This window comes from Phoenix dactylifera, chromosome 13, assembly GCF_009389715.1.
Source record: "Phoenix dactylifera cultivar Barhee BC4 chromosome 13, palm_55x_up_171113_PBpolish2nd_filt_p, whole genome shotgun sequence".
Lineage (NCBI taxonomy): Eukaryota > Viridiplantae > Streptophyta > Magnoliopsida > Arecales > Arecaceae > Phoenix > Phoenix dactylifera.
The window spans coordinates 12743083-12760622 of NC_052404.1; the positions used below are offsets into that span (position 1 = coordinate 12743083).

Here is a 17540-nt window from a genome sequence, read left to right on the forward strand (position 1 = left end):
ATCTCACAAGTTTAACTGAAACTCCCTTCTATATCTGGATTGAGTCCTACCACTATTGGAAGACATTTGAGTAGACGAGCAAAACCATACAATCAGGTTAGAATTCGATTGCAGACGGCACACGGACTAAGTTGCGGATCGGTGCCTAGCAGCTCAGAAGCTACCTTCTACAATTTCATTTACTCCGAAAACCGAAAGAGAACATTTGGTAATTGCAGTATTCTCCTCTACATACACGAACAAAGAAATAGCCACAAGACTGTCATCTTTTTCCTTTAAAAAAAAGGGCAAAAAAAAAAGAAGAAAGAGGATATAGCCCCATGACAATCAGTTGAAACAAAAATGGCTTCAACAATATCGATCAGAAAACTGCTTCTAACACCTATCCTTGGAAGCATTAAGAAGCAGGGAAAAAAGGAATAGCAAGGCAAATAACTTCCAAGCAAATGATCATGCAAACAGACCATACGCTATCATATTTTGTACACATTCGATAACTACACAGGTCTAGGTTCATGTCGATCACAATATTTGACTCACTCGATGGGAATTTGTATATTTCAACTTCAAGTATACATTATACAACACATAAAATCTTAAAAACACAATCCCGTTCCCTCTTATTGTCAGGATTAAAATGGGTTAAGACTAGGAAACAGTTTTTACCATACAGTGTGTATCAAGCAAACAGAATGGAGGAGAGAAGCCGATGATGATGGCGCAGAATGGTAAAAAAGAATTAAGAATAAAAGGGTAAGTATAGGTGGGCTAATAATTAGGATAAAACGAGGCAGAGAAACCAAAAATTACGAGATTGCGGTCAAGTCTTGATCATTCTGTGCGGGCTATAATAGAAAGCTGCAACCACCAATATATTTGTGTGGTGACGGTCTAAAAGTGTCCCGTACCTTGGACTCATCCATTGTTTGATTGCAAAGCCGTGATTAGGACAGAGCACCAACTCGGTACATCGAGGGCTCAAGCCTTGCTACATCTCATTTCAACTATAAAAGGTAGATAAAGCAGTCAAAAACACAGGTACAAGGGTGGCAGAGGCAACCATACATAAAAAATGCAGTGGGCTGCATTTGATATATGGTAGAGGACATAAATGCACAAGCAAGAAGATACACAGAGAGAAGCCATCCTAGCTTAACAAAAATAAGAGCATATATCTTTAATAAGTATTTTATAAAACTAAGATACATGAGAGCTTCCAGACAAGATAATGGAAAATAATAGCCCCTATAGAAAAAGAAAATAAGTTCAGAGAGAATAGCAAATTCTCACGCATAAGGAGTGAAAAACCATAATCATGTGATATTCAGTAACCATATTTTCATTCAAGCCTCTTTTACCTTTTAGAGACCATCAAGAATATTTAATGCAAATTGAGCTCAATAATACTGCTTAATCATGCTCCATCTATTAGGGCTTAAAAACAAACCCAAGCACCAATAGAACACGAAATATCTAAGAAATATACACTGCATGACAAAAACAGTGAATGATTATGTCCTAGATGCCAACTATCTTAAGCCTACAGTGTTTTACAGCACAAATAAATCGAATTTTTCTAAGAAAAACAAGTATTCTGACCCGAAAATATAAAGAAAAGACCAATGATGGTTAACAGTTATAAAACATAAAGAACACCAGAAATTGAGAGTGCCAACAATGTTTTCCTGCAGTCTTCCATAATAGCAACGATATAAATGCACCCAACATAACAATCGATGAGACCAAAACAACCAATATACATAAAGGCGCTACTAGTCTGGAAGCCAGCTCTAAGCCATGCAATACTGCTTAATTCCGAAGCAGCTGAATCCAATTCAAGATTTAGAACAGGTGGATGCTCCACGAGCTCAACAAACTCAGGGGCCAACAAAGAGTTTTGAGGATGACCCCAATTTTGAATGCTACAGCAGCCATACCTGACCTGATATTCACTGCAAATACCACCAAGCAATTTGCAGAATCCACAGTCAGGTGGAAAGGCTTGGGATAATGCCATGCATTTGAGCTGGTCTTGACAATAAAGGACCACCTTATTGACCAGGTACATGATTATAACGGCAGAAAGCAGTTACTTTGGCAACTGGTTGAAACAGGTAGGTGGATCCTCAGGCTGAGAAGTGTCGCCCGTAATATGAACCATGTCTTCAGAGCTTTCAGAAATGTTTTCCCTTGAATTAATATCTCTTCCTTCAAAGATTTAAAGGAATTGATATTCCCAATAGATGGAGTTTCTTCTGAAGATCCTTTGGCTTTTTCTACACTAGTATTGTCCAAAGCATCATGTCTGGCAGTTTTGTACCAATCAGTCTCAATGCATCTACACCTCCGAGTGGAATTCCAGTGATTCTTCATTGCATTGTCTGTTCTCCCCTCCAAAAGCCTTACACTTGATGCCCATTTGTTATCATGGACTGCATGGGCAGCAATTATGACACAGTCCGCCTCCTCTGTAGCAAATGTACATATCATTGTTCTTGCTCATCAAGCTTCAGGGACATTGATCACATATACAATTATATGCCATAACAGCTACAGGGATATTAATCACAGATAGCAAAAATCAAGGCAATTGAATACAAAATACAATTATATGCAATAAGATTATTTTTAAATGTACTAGTTATTAGCACATGCATGTGCAAATAATTCCAAAACAATTTGCTCCTTTTTGAAAAACAATGGAACTTCCTTTGAATGTGAAAGTATGGTCAGTTGTATGGTGCTTTCCACAAGTCAAATCCAGAGTTTCCATTCTGTGAGGCATAGTAGATCATTTACTTTCCTGTTGACCTGGATCACGACATCTTAAAACATGATGATAAATATGGGAAGGTGTAGTTTATTACATAGACCATTAGGATTTGATAGAAAATGATGGGACTTCTATTTTGATGGTGATATATTTAAGGAACTTATAAAATATACTCTTTGTTCAGATACAGTATTTTCTGATTTTTCATGAGATTTTGCATGCTCTCATGCATGTCCCTCGACGACACTTAAGTACATGACAGAAAATATACATATAAAAATTGTAAAACACATTTAGTTATTGGTTTTAAATAGCAAGCAGGGCACAACCTAGTTGTTGGTACCATCCCCTCTATGATAGAGTTTTAGAGATTCGAGCCTCGGCAGTGACTCGATGAGAACAACACAAGAAATTGCAAATGGTTGATTATGCATGGATCAATACCCATCTATGGCCTTACGAATGATGATGATGATGAATTAAACAGGGGATGAAGCAAAATATCTCATACCCAACTCCTTGACAGATATGAACTTCCGAAAATGCATTTCATTGCAGTATAAAACTGACATAGCAACACAATAGGTGTTGAATCAACTAAGGTATGCCATCAAGGAAGGATGGAGGGAGGGAATTATTAGAAGTTGCCAAGCACTCCAAGCACAATCATTCCATAAAGATACTTAGGGCCTATTTGCTTGCTCGTAACTGGGTATCCGAAGTCAAATTGGCCCATCGGGAGCCAACTTTAGGTGTAGGTTAGCCCAAGGTGGACTGAAGTGGGATCCTGAAATGGCCTACAAGGGGAAAAATGGCCCAAAGTGGCTTCAGCTAAGAAGAGCCCAAGTCCCTTCGGCGAAGTGGGCTCCTGCTCAGCCCAATTACACTGAACCAAACATTGCCTTAGTATGCTTTGTTGGGTCCAACGAGCTTACCTGATCATGCAATGCCCCTATACAAATTAACCAGGCCGGTCTGACAACATACCTACCTTGTAGAAAAGATGGTGATTTGGCCTTATAATTTAAGTTCTAGTAAGAGGGCGAGCCTTGGCGCAACGGTAACATTACTCTACCGTGACCTGAATGTCATGGATTCTTAAACACAGAAATAGCCTCTCAACATGCAAGGGTAAGGCCGCGTACATCCGACCCTCTCTAGACCCCACAGTGGTAAGACCTTTGTGCAGAAGGCCACCCTTTTTTCTCAGAATATTTTGTACTCATAATCACAAGATGATACTTGGAAAGCTAATATGGCTAAATATATTCAATTGTTAGCACCTTTCCATTAAACAACTAAGAAAGTTAGATAATCGAGAAAGATAGTTGGATGTTCTATTGAGTCTCCTGCATGCAACCAAACACCAAAATAAATTAATTATAAGACAAAAACCCAAAATTTTTCCACATATAGAGCATAACTTCCTGATTAAAGTTGCATAGTAAATTCTATCGTGAATTTAGTGCACATCCAACTAAGACAGTATGCTTTTTCATCTTTCATATAGGCTGCCGGGTAGTATAATCCCGGCTTTAGAATTCAGGCTGCAAGCTGCTTTAATAACTCATGCAGCCTAAGGAACTACCTAGGCACTTACCGAGGCACGCAGTGGAATGAGCCAGTAATGCCAATGTAGCAACTTTGAATAAAAATGTGATCATTATCAGAGATCACGGAAGTAGGGATCACCTTCTAAGAATTTGAAGACTCCACAATGACATAGAAATCCTTCTCCATGTAGAATTCCTCTAAAGTCTTAATGGATTCTACTTTCTTTTCATTTTCTGCTCTTAGGAGTCTATGTGGCATAAGAATAGCTACGTTTGGAAGTTGGCACATCTAAATCTGGAAAGGTTTTTTCAATGTTTTGGAAACCTACATTGATTAGAGTAGTAAAAAATATGAAGTACACACGTTAAATGATATATATCATTTGCAAGTATGCTAATGAGGGTCTGCCAGTTGGCACCTCTCTCATCAGTGCTTTTTCTGGGGAGAGGTACAGCTTTCAACTTGGAAAGGTGGTGCTCCCAGCATCGTTCTTTTATTGTTAATAAAAAAAAAAAAAAAGAGCACAGATACATGAACAGTCTAAGAGACTTCGATATATGAAAAAAGCCTACAGAAAATACAAAAAGAGGCAGAATTATACACATCTTGTCAGTTTCAAATCACAATCAGCAAAATGTAGAGAAGACATTGACAACATGTCCACTGTACTGGCAGCTGCCATAGGTAAAACATAGTCACCAAATGAAATCACTCAACAAAATGGAACATACCAAACCTATAGCACAATGATTTGAAGTGCAAGTAAACAACCCACCAATCTCAATTATACTTGCAATCTCAAGTGATCGCTTATGCTCACATGCACAGAAATCATCAAAGATACATAACACTTACTCAATATATATAGCTACTTTGTTGTCAACCTGATTGGTAGACCCAAATCAAATGCTCTCTCACAAACCTTCCTTATTTTCTTTTCCTTGAATGTTAATATATATGATAGTCTAGATAATACGGATGATAAGGAACAACCAAATAGATTATACTTCAAGTGAAGACTCAAATAGTTGTGCATATATTCTGGCTCAATTGCGGCACCATATCTATATCAATTTAAAAGCTAATTATGTAAGACGTTAAAGAACAATGTGGGCCATCATCCCTTATGCTTCTTTATGATATATTTGATAAAAGAATAAGCGGTTGATGATTGATCACAAGACTAAAGGGAAACCTGCAGAATAAATATTGCATGGATGTTGAATCTGGCAAGAGAAGGAAATTATTTAGCTAGATGACCTTCAAGAATTTCACAAGCCGACATAGCTCTTTTGTAATAGGTTGTTTGATGGTATTTCAGATTTTTTTCCTTCTTTTTTTTGCATAATGTGTGTAGTTTGAAGGTAGCATCATCTCTAAAATACTGCAGACCTACAAAAACCCTAAAGTGATGCAGGCTGCATCCATTCTCAGACCAGTTGCAACTCAAAAGGATCAACACCACTGAGGTGGAAAATGCATACATGCAGTTGGCATAAGAAGGAGGGAAAAAAACGTGTATTGAGCTCCCAAGCCATGACGAAGCCCTACTAAAGTTAACAGATGGACATTTCCTATCTGCAACACATGTACATTCATATAGGCACGCACATAATAGTCTCGAGAGAAACCTACATTTTAACAAAACCCTCAGTTTGAGGGTTTTCGTGACCCACCAATCTTATACCAAAAGCAAATGCAGATTATCAGCACTAGCACCAGAAAAAAAAAAAATTGTTCAAGAAATACTAATATAAAGATCACTAATCAGATAGGCGAAAATTTCTTGGAAGATTAAAAGAAAAAGGAACGCGAAAAATATGGTACCGAGGTGAAGGGTGCACTTGACGGAAGGGTCCAGTTGGTCAAATCATCGGCGGCGGAACGATTTTCCAGAGCGGCCAGGGATCCCCGGAGAGATTAGACTCGGGTTCGCCCCCGAACTTGCGCACCAGGCTGCTCCGCGTCGCGTGCTCCTCCGGAGACCACGGCCCCTTCGCTCGGTCCTCCGCCGGCACCGCTTCCCAACCACATCCGCCATTGGTGCCGCCCCTCCGCCCGCAGAATCCGGCGGGACCGGTCGCCCATTCCACCACGGCAGTGGAAGGGGGAGGAGGAGACGGGCGTAGCCGGCGACGAATGAGGAGGGGAGGGTTCTAACCCTACCTCGGCCTGTACTCTCCCCATCAGGCGGTCGATAGCAGGATCTAGGACCTTAACCGCGATCAACATCGTTTGTGATCGAACCTCCTCTTATGCAACTGATGAGAAGCCGTACCGTCCGATCTAAAATTCCATGGTAATGGATCAGATAGTGTATGTTTTAGATTGCGCCCGATGATTTCCGGGGACTTCTCTGCGGTGGGCTGGCCAGCCCATTTCATGATTTGCTTAATCTTGGGTGTCTGAGTCCGACGTCTGTTAGATACCAGGCCGGCCCACGGAAGTTTGCCTACCAATGCTAAAGCTGACGTAAGACCGACGCATAGGGACCCACGGGCAGGTGCGTGTGGTTAAGGCTTTGAGAAAGATCTGACGACGCTTTGCTTTAAATCTTTATTGCATCCTGCCTGGTGGCAGCTCACGCTTAGTTGCCAATGGACGATCCAAGTCATTCAATCCAAGCAACGTGGATCTTATTTCTTTTACCTGGATTATGCGTTTGGATCCAGCTAAAGCCTAAATAGCATCTGGAATTCCTTCTGTCGCATGAGTTGGGGCGGATCAAGCATGCCATGGTGATGTGACCTGTGACACACGATGAATGCTTAAGAAATGTCATGCTGTCTAGATCAGATATGTTCTTCGAGAAGCGAATTAAGTAGTTGCTAATTAGATCTTCTTATTTGCTATAGCTTTATTGTAGCTAGTCGATATATATATATATATATATATATATATATATATATATATATATATATATATATATATATATAAAGAAGAAGCAGCAGCAGCAGCACCTTCGTGGGCTTGACCCAGCTCATGAATATGAAATATCATCGACCAGCTGGTTAGACTCCCGAAAGACGAGACACGAGGGACACGAAAGATTCCGTATAACTTGCCAGGCCATTGGTCCGGTGGTCCCCGATATGGAGTCTCCCGCCGGAGCAATGCTGTCACCTTTTGAACCAATTTATCTCTTTTTTAAGTAAATTGCAAAATACAAGATTATGGTGCGGCAATCCTGTCACTTTTTGACACCAGGCCATCACAGATTGGTTCAAAACTGAAGAGCCTGGCAAGTAAATTGCTTATAACGCGGCAAAGTAAAATCGGGTACCGATGCTGATGCAAGTAGAATATTGAGAAACTAAACCCGCTAGATCGCGACCTGCATCAGTGACATTGTGATAGAGAGATCGTAACTCCGAAGTCCGACCAAGGGAATTCCGAAAGGCCATATTATCGAGGTCTCTCCTGCTCAAATACAATTTCGATGCTTCGTAGGTAGATATATCCTGACAGTAAGTCAATAACTGCTTAATATTGTTGATTAAAAAATAAATTAAAATTACTCAACAAGTAGAAATTCAGAGGTTCACTATGGCTTGTGTACCAAAATCAAAAAATGGAAAGGGGTTCGCTATGGCTTCTAAGTGGTTTGCTAAGTCACGATACTCGCAGTGATTGACTTAGCCATATAAATTGCAGGATAGTGGTGCAAAAGCAGTAGCCTTGTGGCTGGTGAATATGCCAAGCAAATTTTGAACATAAAATGTAACAACCCAGGACCTCACCCAAAATGGCTAGTCGGAAGGTATTATTTGGATTCCTTGATCCTGTATAAATATCCAAGATCTACTCAGCGAATAACCGATGTGGGACTAAACATACGCCCGCACGGATCCTCACATACTCCCCCCCATTCAAGCCCTGACGTCCTCGTCAGGCTAAGGGTTCAAATCTATTCAAATCTAATCACAAACACCACGATCGGCTCATAGTTAGCCCAAATGGATCCGTGCTGCAATGTCCCCTAGTCCACATAGATTGTGGACCGGGTCCGCTCTGATACCATTTGTAACAACCCAGAACCTCACCCAAAATGGCTAGCCGAAATGTATATTTGGGTTTCTTGATCCTGTATAAATACTCAAGATCTACCCAGCGAATAACCGATGTGGGACTAAACACACGTCCGCACACGTCCTCACATAAAATATATTTTTTTTCCATTAAAAATTTCATTGTCTATCATTTCCATATATAGGATTGTCACCGTAGCCGCCTATGTGTGGCAGTTGGTATACTTGCTCTCACCTAAAACTGCCTGATTTGCTCTCTCTATATTGCCATTGGATCTCCTTGAACCACCATCTCCTGGGCTTGTCAAATGATTGGAAAACGACAAGGGCATCCGGTCTCACGGAGGCTTGGCTTGGTCGCGCCGATGGCTACGTGGTGTCTTGCACATCTCTTTTCCAAAAGTGATCGTCGACAGGTTCATGCCTCTCCGTCTTAAATCAGCAATTATATGTACGTAGGTGTCGAGATCTACTGCTCGAGTAGTTTACCAATCCATTCATCCGAGATGCATAGCTACCAATATGGGGAGGGATGTCGATTCAGCGGTTGGAATGAGTTACGTACGTCCTGAGAGTGCATGCACCATTTCCCCTGTTCTGGAAAGTGGCTGACCAAGTTTATCTGATCTGATGCTTAATTTGCCACATTAAGCAACTGTACTCTTTTTTTCTTTTTTTTTTTTATGCATTCGTTTCAGCTTCTGCTTTATTATATTTTTCTCAAAATTTTGCAAGTCTACCTCTGCTTTATGTCTTCAACTTCTGCATCATGCTCGCATATTTAATTAGATATATTTTAAAGACAGTTTCATTGCCAGGTTCGCCTTGCACATGTATTGAGGTATGGAGATAAAGGTAAAACCGATTAAAGAATAAAAACAAAGGAATATATGCTTTGAATTAGCTCTCTCTATAGCATTGCCAGCAAAGTAATGTTGTTCCTTCCAAACTAGCTAGCTGATTGAATTAATTGCCCTAGAAACAATGGGCAGGAAGCCGCACCTTTGGCGACGGTATAGCTCCACCTACTGCTCAACATATATTGGCCCTCCTAATTCTTAGACCATGGGTAGAAACCTTAAGACACTCAATGCACATCCACAGGGAAGTCGAGGCTATATTAGCACATTACCGTACTGTATAGCATGTATAAAATAGCTCCAGGTCATACGACAATTGTCAAGCACTTACCCATAACGACCGAGACATCTTAACCTCTAAAGGCCACTCGGAAAGCAACATGATAAACAAATAGAAATACGTGGACACGACAACGAATCAAGCCGCCTTATTGTTTAGTGGTTTGGGAATGTGATGACAATTGGAGATTGCGGGAATGCATTTATTTTGAAGCACTCAAACCGGTATCACAACTGGAGAAAAGGGCAGCTCCAGTTCGACTCTTAAGGCCTGCTAAGTGGATGACTGCTGAATCCCCCTTCAATATAAAGGGATGGACGTGGGCTCTAGAAAAATACTAGTAAAAGAGGTTTTTTTCTGTTTTTTTTTTTTTAAAAAAAACTTAGAAAGGTCAGCCAAGCCGGCAAACAGTTAGTTTAGGAAGTGACCAGCAACATAGTGACAGAATTTCAGTCATCATTGGCACATATGTACAGCCCACATATATATCTAACCTAAACTAACCTTTCTCTTCTTTCCTTTCCTTTGCAGACCGTTTAGTTGTTAATTTATTATGCAGAATTTAGCTAACCTATCAGCTGTTCAAAAAGTTGGATACCGAATACCAAGCTAATTAATTAATGACCTGAATTGTGAGAACATTCATGCACTGTTTATATCTTAATCACGTTCAACTAATATTGCTAACGCGGGCTCTCGAGAAAGCGTGGGCAAAGACGCTATCTTATTTTAATATGACTCCTGTGCCTCCCACATGTTTATATATAGGTTTGAGTGCTCAATGCACCCATTACACTACATGAGGACTAGATAGTTTGTGCGTAACTAGCAAGTCCAAGAAAGGAAAAGAAGACTTCCTCTCCAGCTCCAAGGCTGCTTCTATCTATTCGTTCTTTACCATCTTCTCCTGAACATGGCACAGTGCGTGCCAATTCTAGTGTTTGTTGTAGCTTTCCTCAGATTCATGGCTGACGCAGCTGTTGTTGAGCATACGTTCCGTGTAATTTAATCTATTCAAACGCACGCCTTTATTTCCTGCAACATTAATTCTTACCGGCCATCTCTCTTAATTAGTGCCTTGAGTGTGGTCCTACTGTTTTCATTGCTAGTAGAATACCAATGCTTTAGTTGCATTTTGGCATGCGGTGCTCGAGAATCTCCCTCATGGAGTAACGGGGAATGATACATGCATGACTTTAATGGTGTTCTGTATGAGGATAGCTGGTTGTGATGTTAGGGCACAACGGGCGGCAGCTACTCATTTGCGTGTGAGCCGCTGCCTCGATGGATAGATAGCACAACTATTATAGCTAGCACGTGCCAAATTAGAGAACCCAAGTTGATAGGGTATGCAGACGCGTATGCTTGTAGCTCGAGCTCATTCTCGGAATTGCCCTGTTAATTATTGCACCTGATCATCTTTCTCCACGGCGGTCTATAATTTGTTCCACCATATTATCAATCAAAAAACCATTCGGAAGCTGAGGTGCCAGATTGCTTCTCAATTTTCTCAATTTTGTTGGTACATATATAATCACCTCCAAAGTTCTGTCGGTTAATCGGAGCACTCATTTTAATTAAAATAATTTTTTTTTTCCATTGCCGCTGAGAACCCAGCATCAAATCTGAATTTTACTAGAGCTATATTTATCTCTCTCATTGAGATATAGATGATGCCTAGGTCGCTGCCTATATAATCCTCTTTGGTTCGAGGCGTGGGGAGAGAATTCATTCAACTAATCCCACCAACTTGCGCTAGTTAATAATGGCCGCATCCAAGCCTCACATCTTTAGGAATCTTGATGCAGCATCCTCATCACTGAGTAATGCCTCAGTTTCGAAGGGAGCACTACTGTAATTATATTATTTCTTAATTTAAAGGTTAGCTCCAAGTTTTATTAGATTAAGCTGATGATGATGATGTTGGTGTGACATGGGCGGCATATTATATTGTTTGTTGCTGGAACTTTATTAGCATATTTTGGTGATGAATTCAGCTGGGTCTTCTGGGACTGGAGCAAGCTTGATGGTGTTGTGCTATCATGTGTAGGTGGGAAACCTCACGGTAAGGCGGCTGTGCGAAAACAGGGTGATCACCGCTGTGAATGGCCGTTTACCGGGGCCGACCATAGAGGTCCACGAGGGTGATACCTTGGTGGTTCATCTCATCAATGACTCACCCTACAACTTAACAATTCACTGGTAAGATGATCCGTAACGTCCATATATAAGCTTTATTTTAGCTTAACAAGATGAGGCCATGTTGGTGGGTGCAGGCATGGAATATTTCAGCTACTGTCCGGTTGGGCCGATGGGCCGAGCATGATAACCCAATGCCCAATACAACCTAGGAACTGCTATGCCTACAGATTCAACATCACCGGCCAAGAGGGTACGCTGTGGTGGCATGCCCACAGCTCCGTCCTCCGAGCTACAGTCTATGGCGCTCTCATCATCCGACCCAGAAACGGCACCGAGGCCTTCCCCTTCTCCAAACCTGACAAGGAAGTCCCCATTCTTCTAGGTATAATTCATTACTATAGCACACTCTTCCATTACCATCGATCGATCGCTAGTTCACCACCTACGTGCGTGAGCTCTGCATGACGGCCGAGAACGCACTGACATGCAGGCGAGTGGTGGAACGATGACATCGTCGACATGGATAGCCAGGCCTTTCTAACGGGTGGCGCCCCCGGTGATTCGGACGCATATACCATCAATGGAAAACCTGGCGACCTCTACCGCTGTTCTAGCAACCGTGAGTCCACAAAGTCCTAGCGGTTTTGTTCATCTGGGATGTCTCGAACAATAGAAACTAGTTTTGCCGCATTTACCAAAAAAAAAAAAAACAATAGAAACTAGCCAGCAGAATTTTATTGCAATAAACTGGGCGCTGGTTCATAATCTGATCGTTGCATCTGTGTTGGCCTAGCTGCAGAGATGTACAAGCTGGAAGTGGAGCAGGGGAAGAGCTACTTGCTCCGCATCATCAATGCGGCTCTGAGTAAGGAGCTCTTCTTCAAGGTTGCCGGGCACTCCTTCACCGTGGTAGCAGTGGATGCCAGCTACACCAAACCGTACGAAACGGATGTCGTTGTCATCGCCCCAGGCCAGACGGCCGACGCCCTCATGGTCGCCGATGCCCCTCCTGCAGCCAGCTACTACATGGCTGCCCTCCCCTACATCAGCACAGCTCCCTCACCTCCCCCACGGCCATCCTTCGACAACACAACCACCCGAGGCATCGTCCGGTACGAGCCCGCCATGCCATCGGCCGCCAGCTCGCGACCTGTGATGCCAGCGATGCCCTCCTTCTTCGATAATGATGTCGCCCACCGCTTCTTCACCAGCTTAACCGGTCTCCTAAGGCCGGGAGACCCCACCGTCCCTCTCCATGTGGACGAGCACATGGTGGTCACCTTCGGGTTGGGCGTCGCTGCTTGCGAAGCGAGCCAACTGTTGTGCAATCGGAGCCGAGGAGCGACCGCTGCCAGCATGAACAACGTGTCCTTCCAGTTTCCAACCAAGAAGTCGCTGTTGGAGGCCCATTTTCGGGGTGAGAAGGGGATCTACACATCGGACTTCCCTGACACTCCACCGGTATTCTTCGATTTCACAAACCCTGCCGTGAATGTAAATCCGGCCCTGCAGTCCTTGTGGTTCACGACCAAAGGCACCAAGGTGAAGAAGGTGAAGTACAACGCGGCGGTGGAGATGGTGCTGCAGAACACGGCGATACTCGGGATCGAGAACCATCCGCTGCACCTCCATGGCTTCAACTTCTTTGTGCTGGCACAAGGGTTTGGCAACTACAACGCGACCAGCGCAGTGAAGAGCTACAACCTGGCGGACCCGCCGGCGAGGAACACCATCGCCGTGCCCACCGGCGGATGGGCGGTCATCCGATTCACTGCCAACAATCCAGGTATACGTATATGTATGCTCAGTGTTTTAACACTCTACCGATCGATACCCACCCTCGGCAGCTAGCTGGTTAATTAGGACAGTGGAACTAACAATCTAATTACTATGTGCTTCGACTGAATTAATTTGTGTTTTGACTTGATCTATAGGTGTATGGATCATGCACTGCCACCTGGACGCTCACCTGTCCTCGGGGTTGGCGATGGCGTTCGAGGTGGAGAACGGATCCACCCCGGAAACGACCCTCCCCCCTCCACCTCCGGACTATCCCCGTTGTTAGAAGCAGCCCAACGAGGTTACAGACAGCGGCCGGACAAAGACGAAGGCCGCCGTCTCGACCGCAAGTTTATTTCTATTTTATTATACTGTTCGTTGCAATATCGTAACACTGCGTCATTCCCTCTGCCTTCGTTGCGATTTATTTTGTTGGTTTGGTTTGGAATGAATTTTGTAAATTGATTTGTCCTTTCTATCCGTCCACTCTTTGAAATATTTATATATACTGCGACCGCCGACCAGCTTTGTCTTCTTTCCTATGAACCGTCATCAAGTGAATTCAATAAACTGCAAGCTCGAACATCTCATAAGTCATAGCAGTATTATTAATTATTGGTAACTAATGACTAACAGAATTTTCTCGAAAAAAAGTAAGAGAAGTTTGAGCTGTAAAGAATCAAGTAACCCTCATTTTCCCCGCTTGAAGGCGTTCATCCTGTAACGTAGCCCACTCGATCTGTAGCGTTTTCCAATAGATGAGCGTTCTCCATGCAACCTGTCCAAGTTATTCCGGAATTTCTACAAATCCCTTTTTTCGTGATAACATTGCGGCTTCGATTTATTTCTCAAGAAGAGACATCGTGGGAGGAAATATAACTTTACTGGCTTCTCTCATTTCATTGACACTGCTCCTCGACGAAAATGGAAAACATATTCATCTGTACATGACACGACCCGCTTCGTACGTTCTCCGGCCTCGCATCGCCGTTGGGCTCAGACTACCGGGCTCGAGCGGTCACCAGATCGTAATGGCACGTGCCAGATCCTTCCCAACAAGGAGCTATTCATAAAATCTGGTCAGGCATTACATCAAACACTTATCATGCACCATGCTTAGCGGATCCCCCGCGCTTCATCTCAAGGCCACATTAAGTTAGCAGAGAAAGAGGACTGCGTTCCTTCCGAGGTATTGTCCACTTTGGGTGCTCCGGCCCGCGCGTCCAGCGCAGACGGGGGGAGACCACTGCCCTCACGATTTTGCCCTTCAAAAGGCATCTCGAGAGGAAAGGATTTCCATCCCCCATTTAAGGCACAAAGAAAACTGAAGCAATTGCTACATTTAAAATCTGCTGCGCTACAAAATCCTCTAAGATAGGCACTTTGCCATACCACAAGGCATGCTATAAGGAGTCGCATCATCCAAAATGTGATGTCTGCCATGAAACCGCTACTTGCCGATGTGGGACTAAATTCAAGGCCCCTCTCCCCCCCAACATAGCCCCCCAAGAGGAAAGGTTCTTGAGTCTCTGCAGTTCCGAGGGGTAGTCAACGGTGGGAGGAGGCGCCCCCTACCTGGCGCGCCATCTGTTGCGGGGACGGCTTTTGGCCGGAGCCTCACACAACAGCATAGCCCACATTAAGCTAGCAGAGAAAGAGGACTGCGTTCCTCTCGAGGTATTGTCCGCTTTGGGCGCTCCGGCCCGCGCGTCCAGCGCAGACGGGAGGAGACCACTGCCCTTTGAGCGCTCCGGCCCGCGCGTCCAGCGCAGACGGGGGGAGACCACTGCCCTCACGGTTTTGCCCTTCAAAAGGCGCCTCGAGAGGAAAGGATTTCTATCCCCTATTTAAGGCACAGAACCTTTCCGCTACTAGCCGATGTGGGACTAAATTCAGAGCCCCCCGCGCCCCGCAACACATATATTTGTCAGCTCGCAAGGGCTTCGCGAGAAAGAAGCATTTGCTAGCTACTTCTGAATCGGAGTCTTCATTTTCCTTATAATCTTCGCAACATAGACCATCTTTTTTTTGCTAGGACACAACATAGACCATCTTTAACATCCAAAACTGATTTCTACCTCTGCAGGATTCAATGGGATGGGATGCCCAATCAAATTCTTGCTCAAAAAAAGGTGAAGGTCTGTCTCTGGTTGATATTTCACCTGAAACGAGAGAGAGAGTTCTAATTTTTCTTATTTATACTTTTTTTCACAGCCGTATAAAGATGTAAGGAAATATCTTTCAATCAAAACACTCGACGCAATCTACTACCATGTGTGTGTGGGAGAGTCCTGGCGCAACGAGGAGGATGATTTATTGTGGCTTGGGAAATAATCTCTTTCGAAACAGGAACTTGGTGGGATTTCCTTTTTTTTTAATTTTTGGTGTATATAATTGATGTTTTAATGCTCACAAAAATCATGATTATAATGTAAACATTGCCTAATTTGGAATCAAATAAGTTTTAAGCACGACCATGCAGAGCCTCTCCCTACACAGGCATTTAGTGGGATTTGGGATTTGTTTAATTTTGGGGTGCTTCTAATCGATGCTTTAATCCTCGCAAAAATTATGATTATGAATTTATAATGTAAATATTGAGCAATTAATATGTAATTAAATAAGCACTGGCAATAACCATGACCAAAAGTTGTTATATACCATCAATTTTTTTTTATATTAAGGTCAGAGACCCGAGGCTGGACAGCAGGGACCATAACACATAGCAGGAATCCGCTATGTGAAGAAAGTAGGTGCTCATTATGACCAACAAACTCAAATGCAAATTTGAAAAAAAATGTATACTAGCTGATGCGTATGGAACAAACAAGGAATCCCGATCAATTTCTTTTAAGTTTATTTTTGCTGAGAAAATAAACTTTGTATAAGAACGCTTGAAAAAAAATAGTCTGAAACAGGGGGGAAAACCATCGGAGCAGGCGCAGCTGCCGCATCCAATTTGCCCGCAATCGCACCGGCGACGGGGCCGGGAGCAGCCCCAGAACTGAGTAGCTCCACCAATTGCCCGGTGTGGATTCACAGGCCGCGCCTCGCACGACTCTGGAAGGAATACACCTGTTTACATATCAATACCTCCGTTAGATCAAAGTCTCGCGTTGCCTTGTTTCAAACTCGTTAGCTCACAACGCAAGGGAGATTCGAGCAAAGCGTCTATTGACCGGTCTAAGGTTCCTTCAGGCATGGGCTTTGTCAGTACAACATGCAGGCTTTTTGTGCACGCTGTTGGATTGACTCGACTCATTGCCTGGTCAGATTACTGTTGCACTAGTCCATTCATTTGGTTAATTTTATATTTCTTGGGACTAGATCATTAAATTTGACCCATCCAAAATTTTATTTATGTCTCAGCCACACCCTGGCTACTGAAGTCCCTAGTTTTTTATAGGTCCAAAAATTCACCATCGGAGGCCAATATTTTCCAAGAATTACCTAGTGCATAAGGGAAGCTTAAAAAACTGTTTCACTAAATAGAGTTTTTTTTTAGCTACGGCCTTATTATATAAACTATAGATTAACAATATTTTACACTATATTATATAGATATGAAAGTAATATTATAATATATTATTATTATAAGATAATATTGATTTAATATTATACTATGTGATAATGTATGAAAATGTAAAAATAACAATCGTAATGCTTTGTATAAAAATATTGTATTATAATTATTAACTAATAATAGATGCATTTCATCGTATAATATTATATTATATTATATCATATTATATTTGTTATATTATATTAATAGCTATACTGATTTTTTATTTTTTGTAGTTTTATGGAAAAAATTATGACATGACATGACATGATATGATATTTTATTATATTATATTACATTACATTACATTACATCATATTATATTATATTATGTTATATTATATTATATTATATTATATTATGGAGAGAGACCAGATTTATTTTTTTTTAAAAGTTTCATTCCATTGCAGCATAACCAACCGAAGCAGAATATCCGACTAAAGCCAAATCCAGAGAAAGGTTGAGGGCCGAGGATAAGCGGACCCCACTGGAAGTGGAAGCAATGCCATCCTCACAATTCCAACTTGCCGCAGCGCCTCATCCATACTTCCCGGTTACACCC

General features: G+C 42.4%; 1 protein-coding gene and 1 pseudogene across 1 annotated transcript; one reads left to right on the forward strand and one right to left on the reverse strand.

Annotated features, from left to right (window-relative positions):
• Window positions 1–1470: 1470 nt before the first annotated feature.
• LOC103722533 lies at window positions 1471–6559 on the reverse strand (annotated as a pseudogene).
• Window positions 6560–10351: 3792 nt separating this feature from the next.
• LOC103722532 (laccase-7-like) lies at window positions 10352–13888 on the forward strand. The gene is made up of 6 exons (XM_008813116.4): window positions 10352–10495; window positions 11546–11697; window positions 11772–12019; window positions 12128–12256; window positions 12437–13423; window positions 13572–13888. Exons 1-6 carry the CDS (start codon window positions 10409–10411, stop codon window positions 13700–13702), a joined length of 1734 nt encoding a protein of 577 aa, XP_008811338.1. The 5' UTR covers window positions 10352–10408; the 3' UTR covers window positions 13703–13888.
• The last annotated feature ends 3652 nt before the right edge of the window (window positions 13889–17540 follow it).

Bases quoted from the DNA above. Each gene is read 5' to 3' on its own strand.
- LOC103722532 (XM_008813116.4), top strand. From the start codon at position 10,409: ATGGCACAGTGCGTGCCAATTCTAGTGTTTGTTGTAGCTTTCCTCAGA. The intron at 10,496-11,545 runs GTAATTTAATCT...TATCATGTGTAG, and splicing joins TTGTTGAGCATACGTTCCGT to GTGGGAAACCTCACGGTAAG. The intron at 11,698-11,771 runs GTAAGATGATCC...TGGTGGGTGCAG, and splicing joins TACAACTTAACAATTCACTG to GCATGGAATATTTCAGCTAC.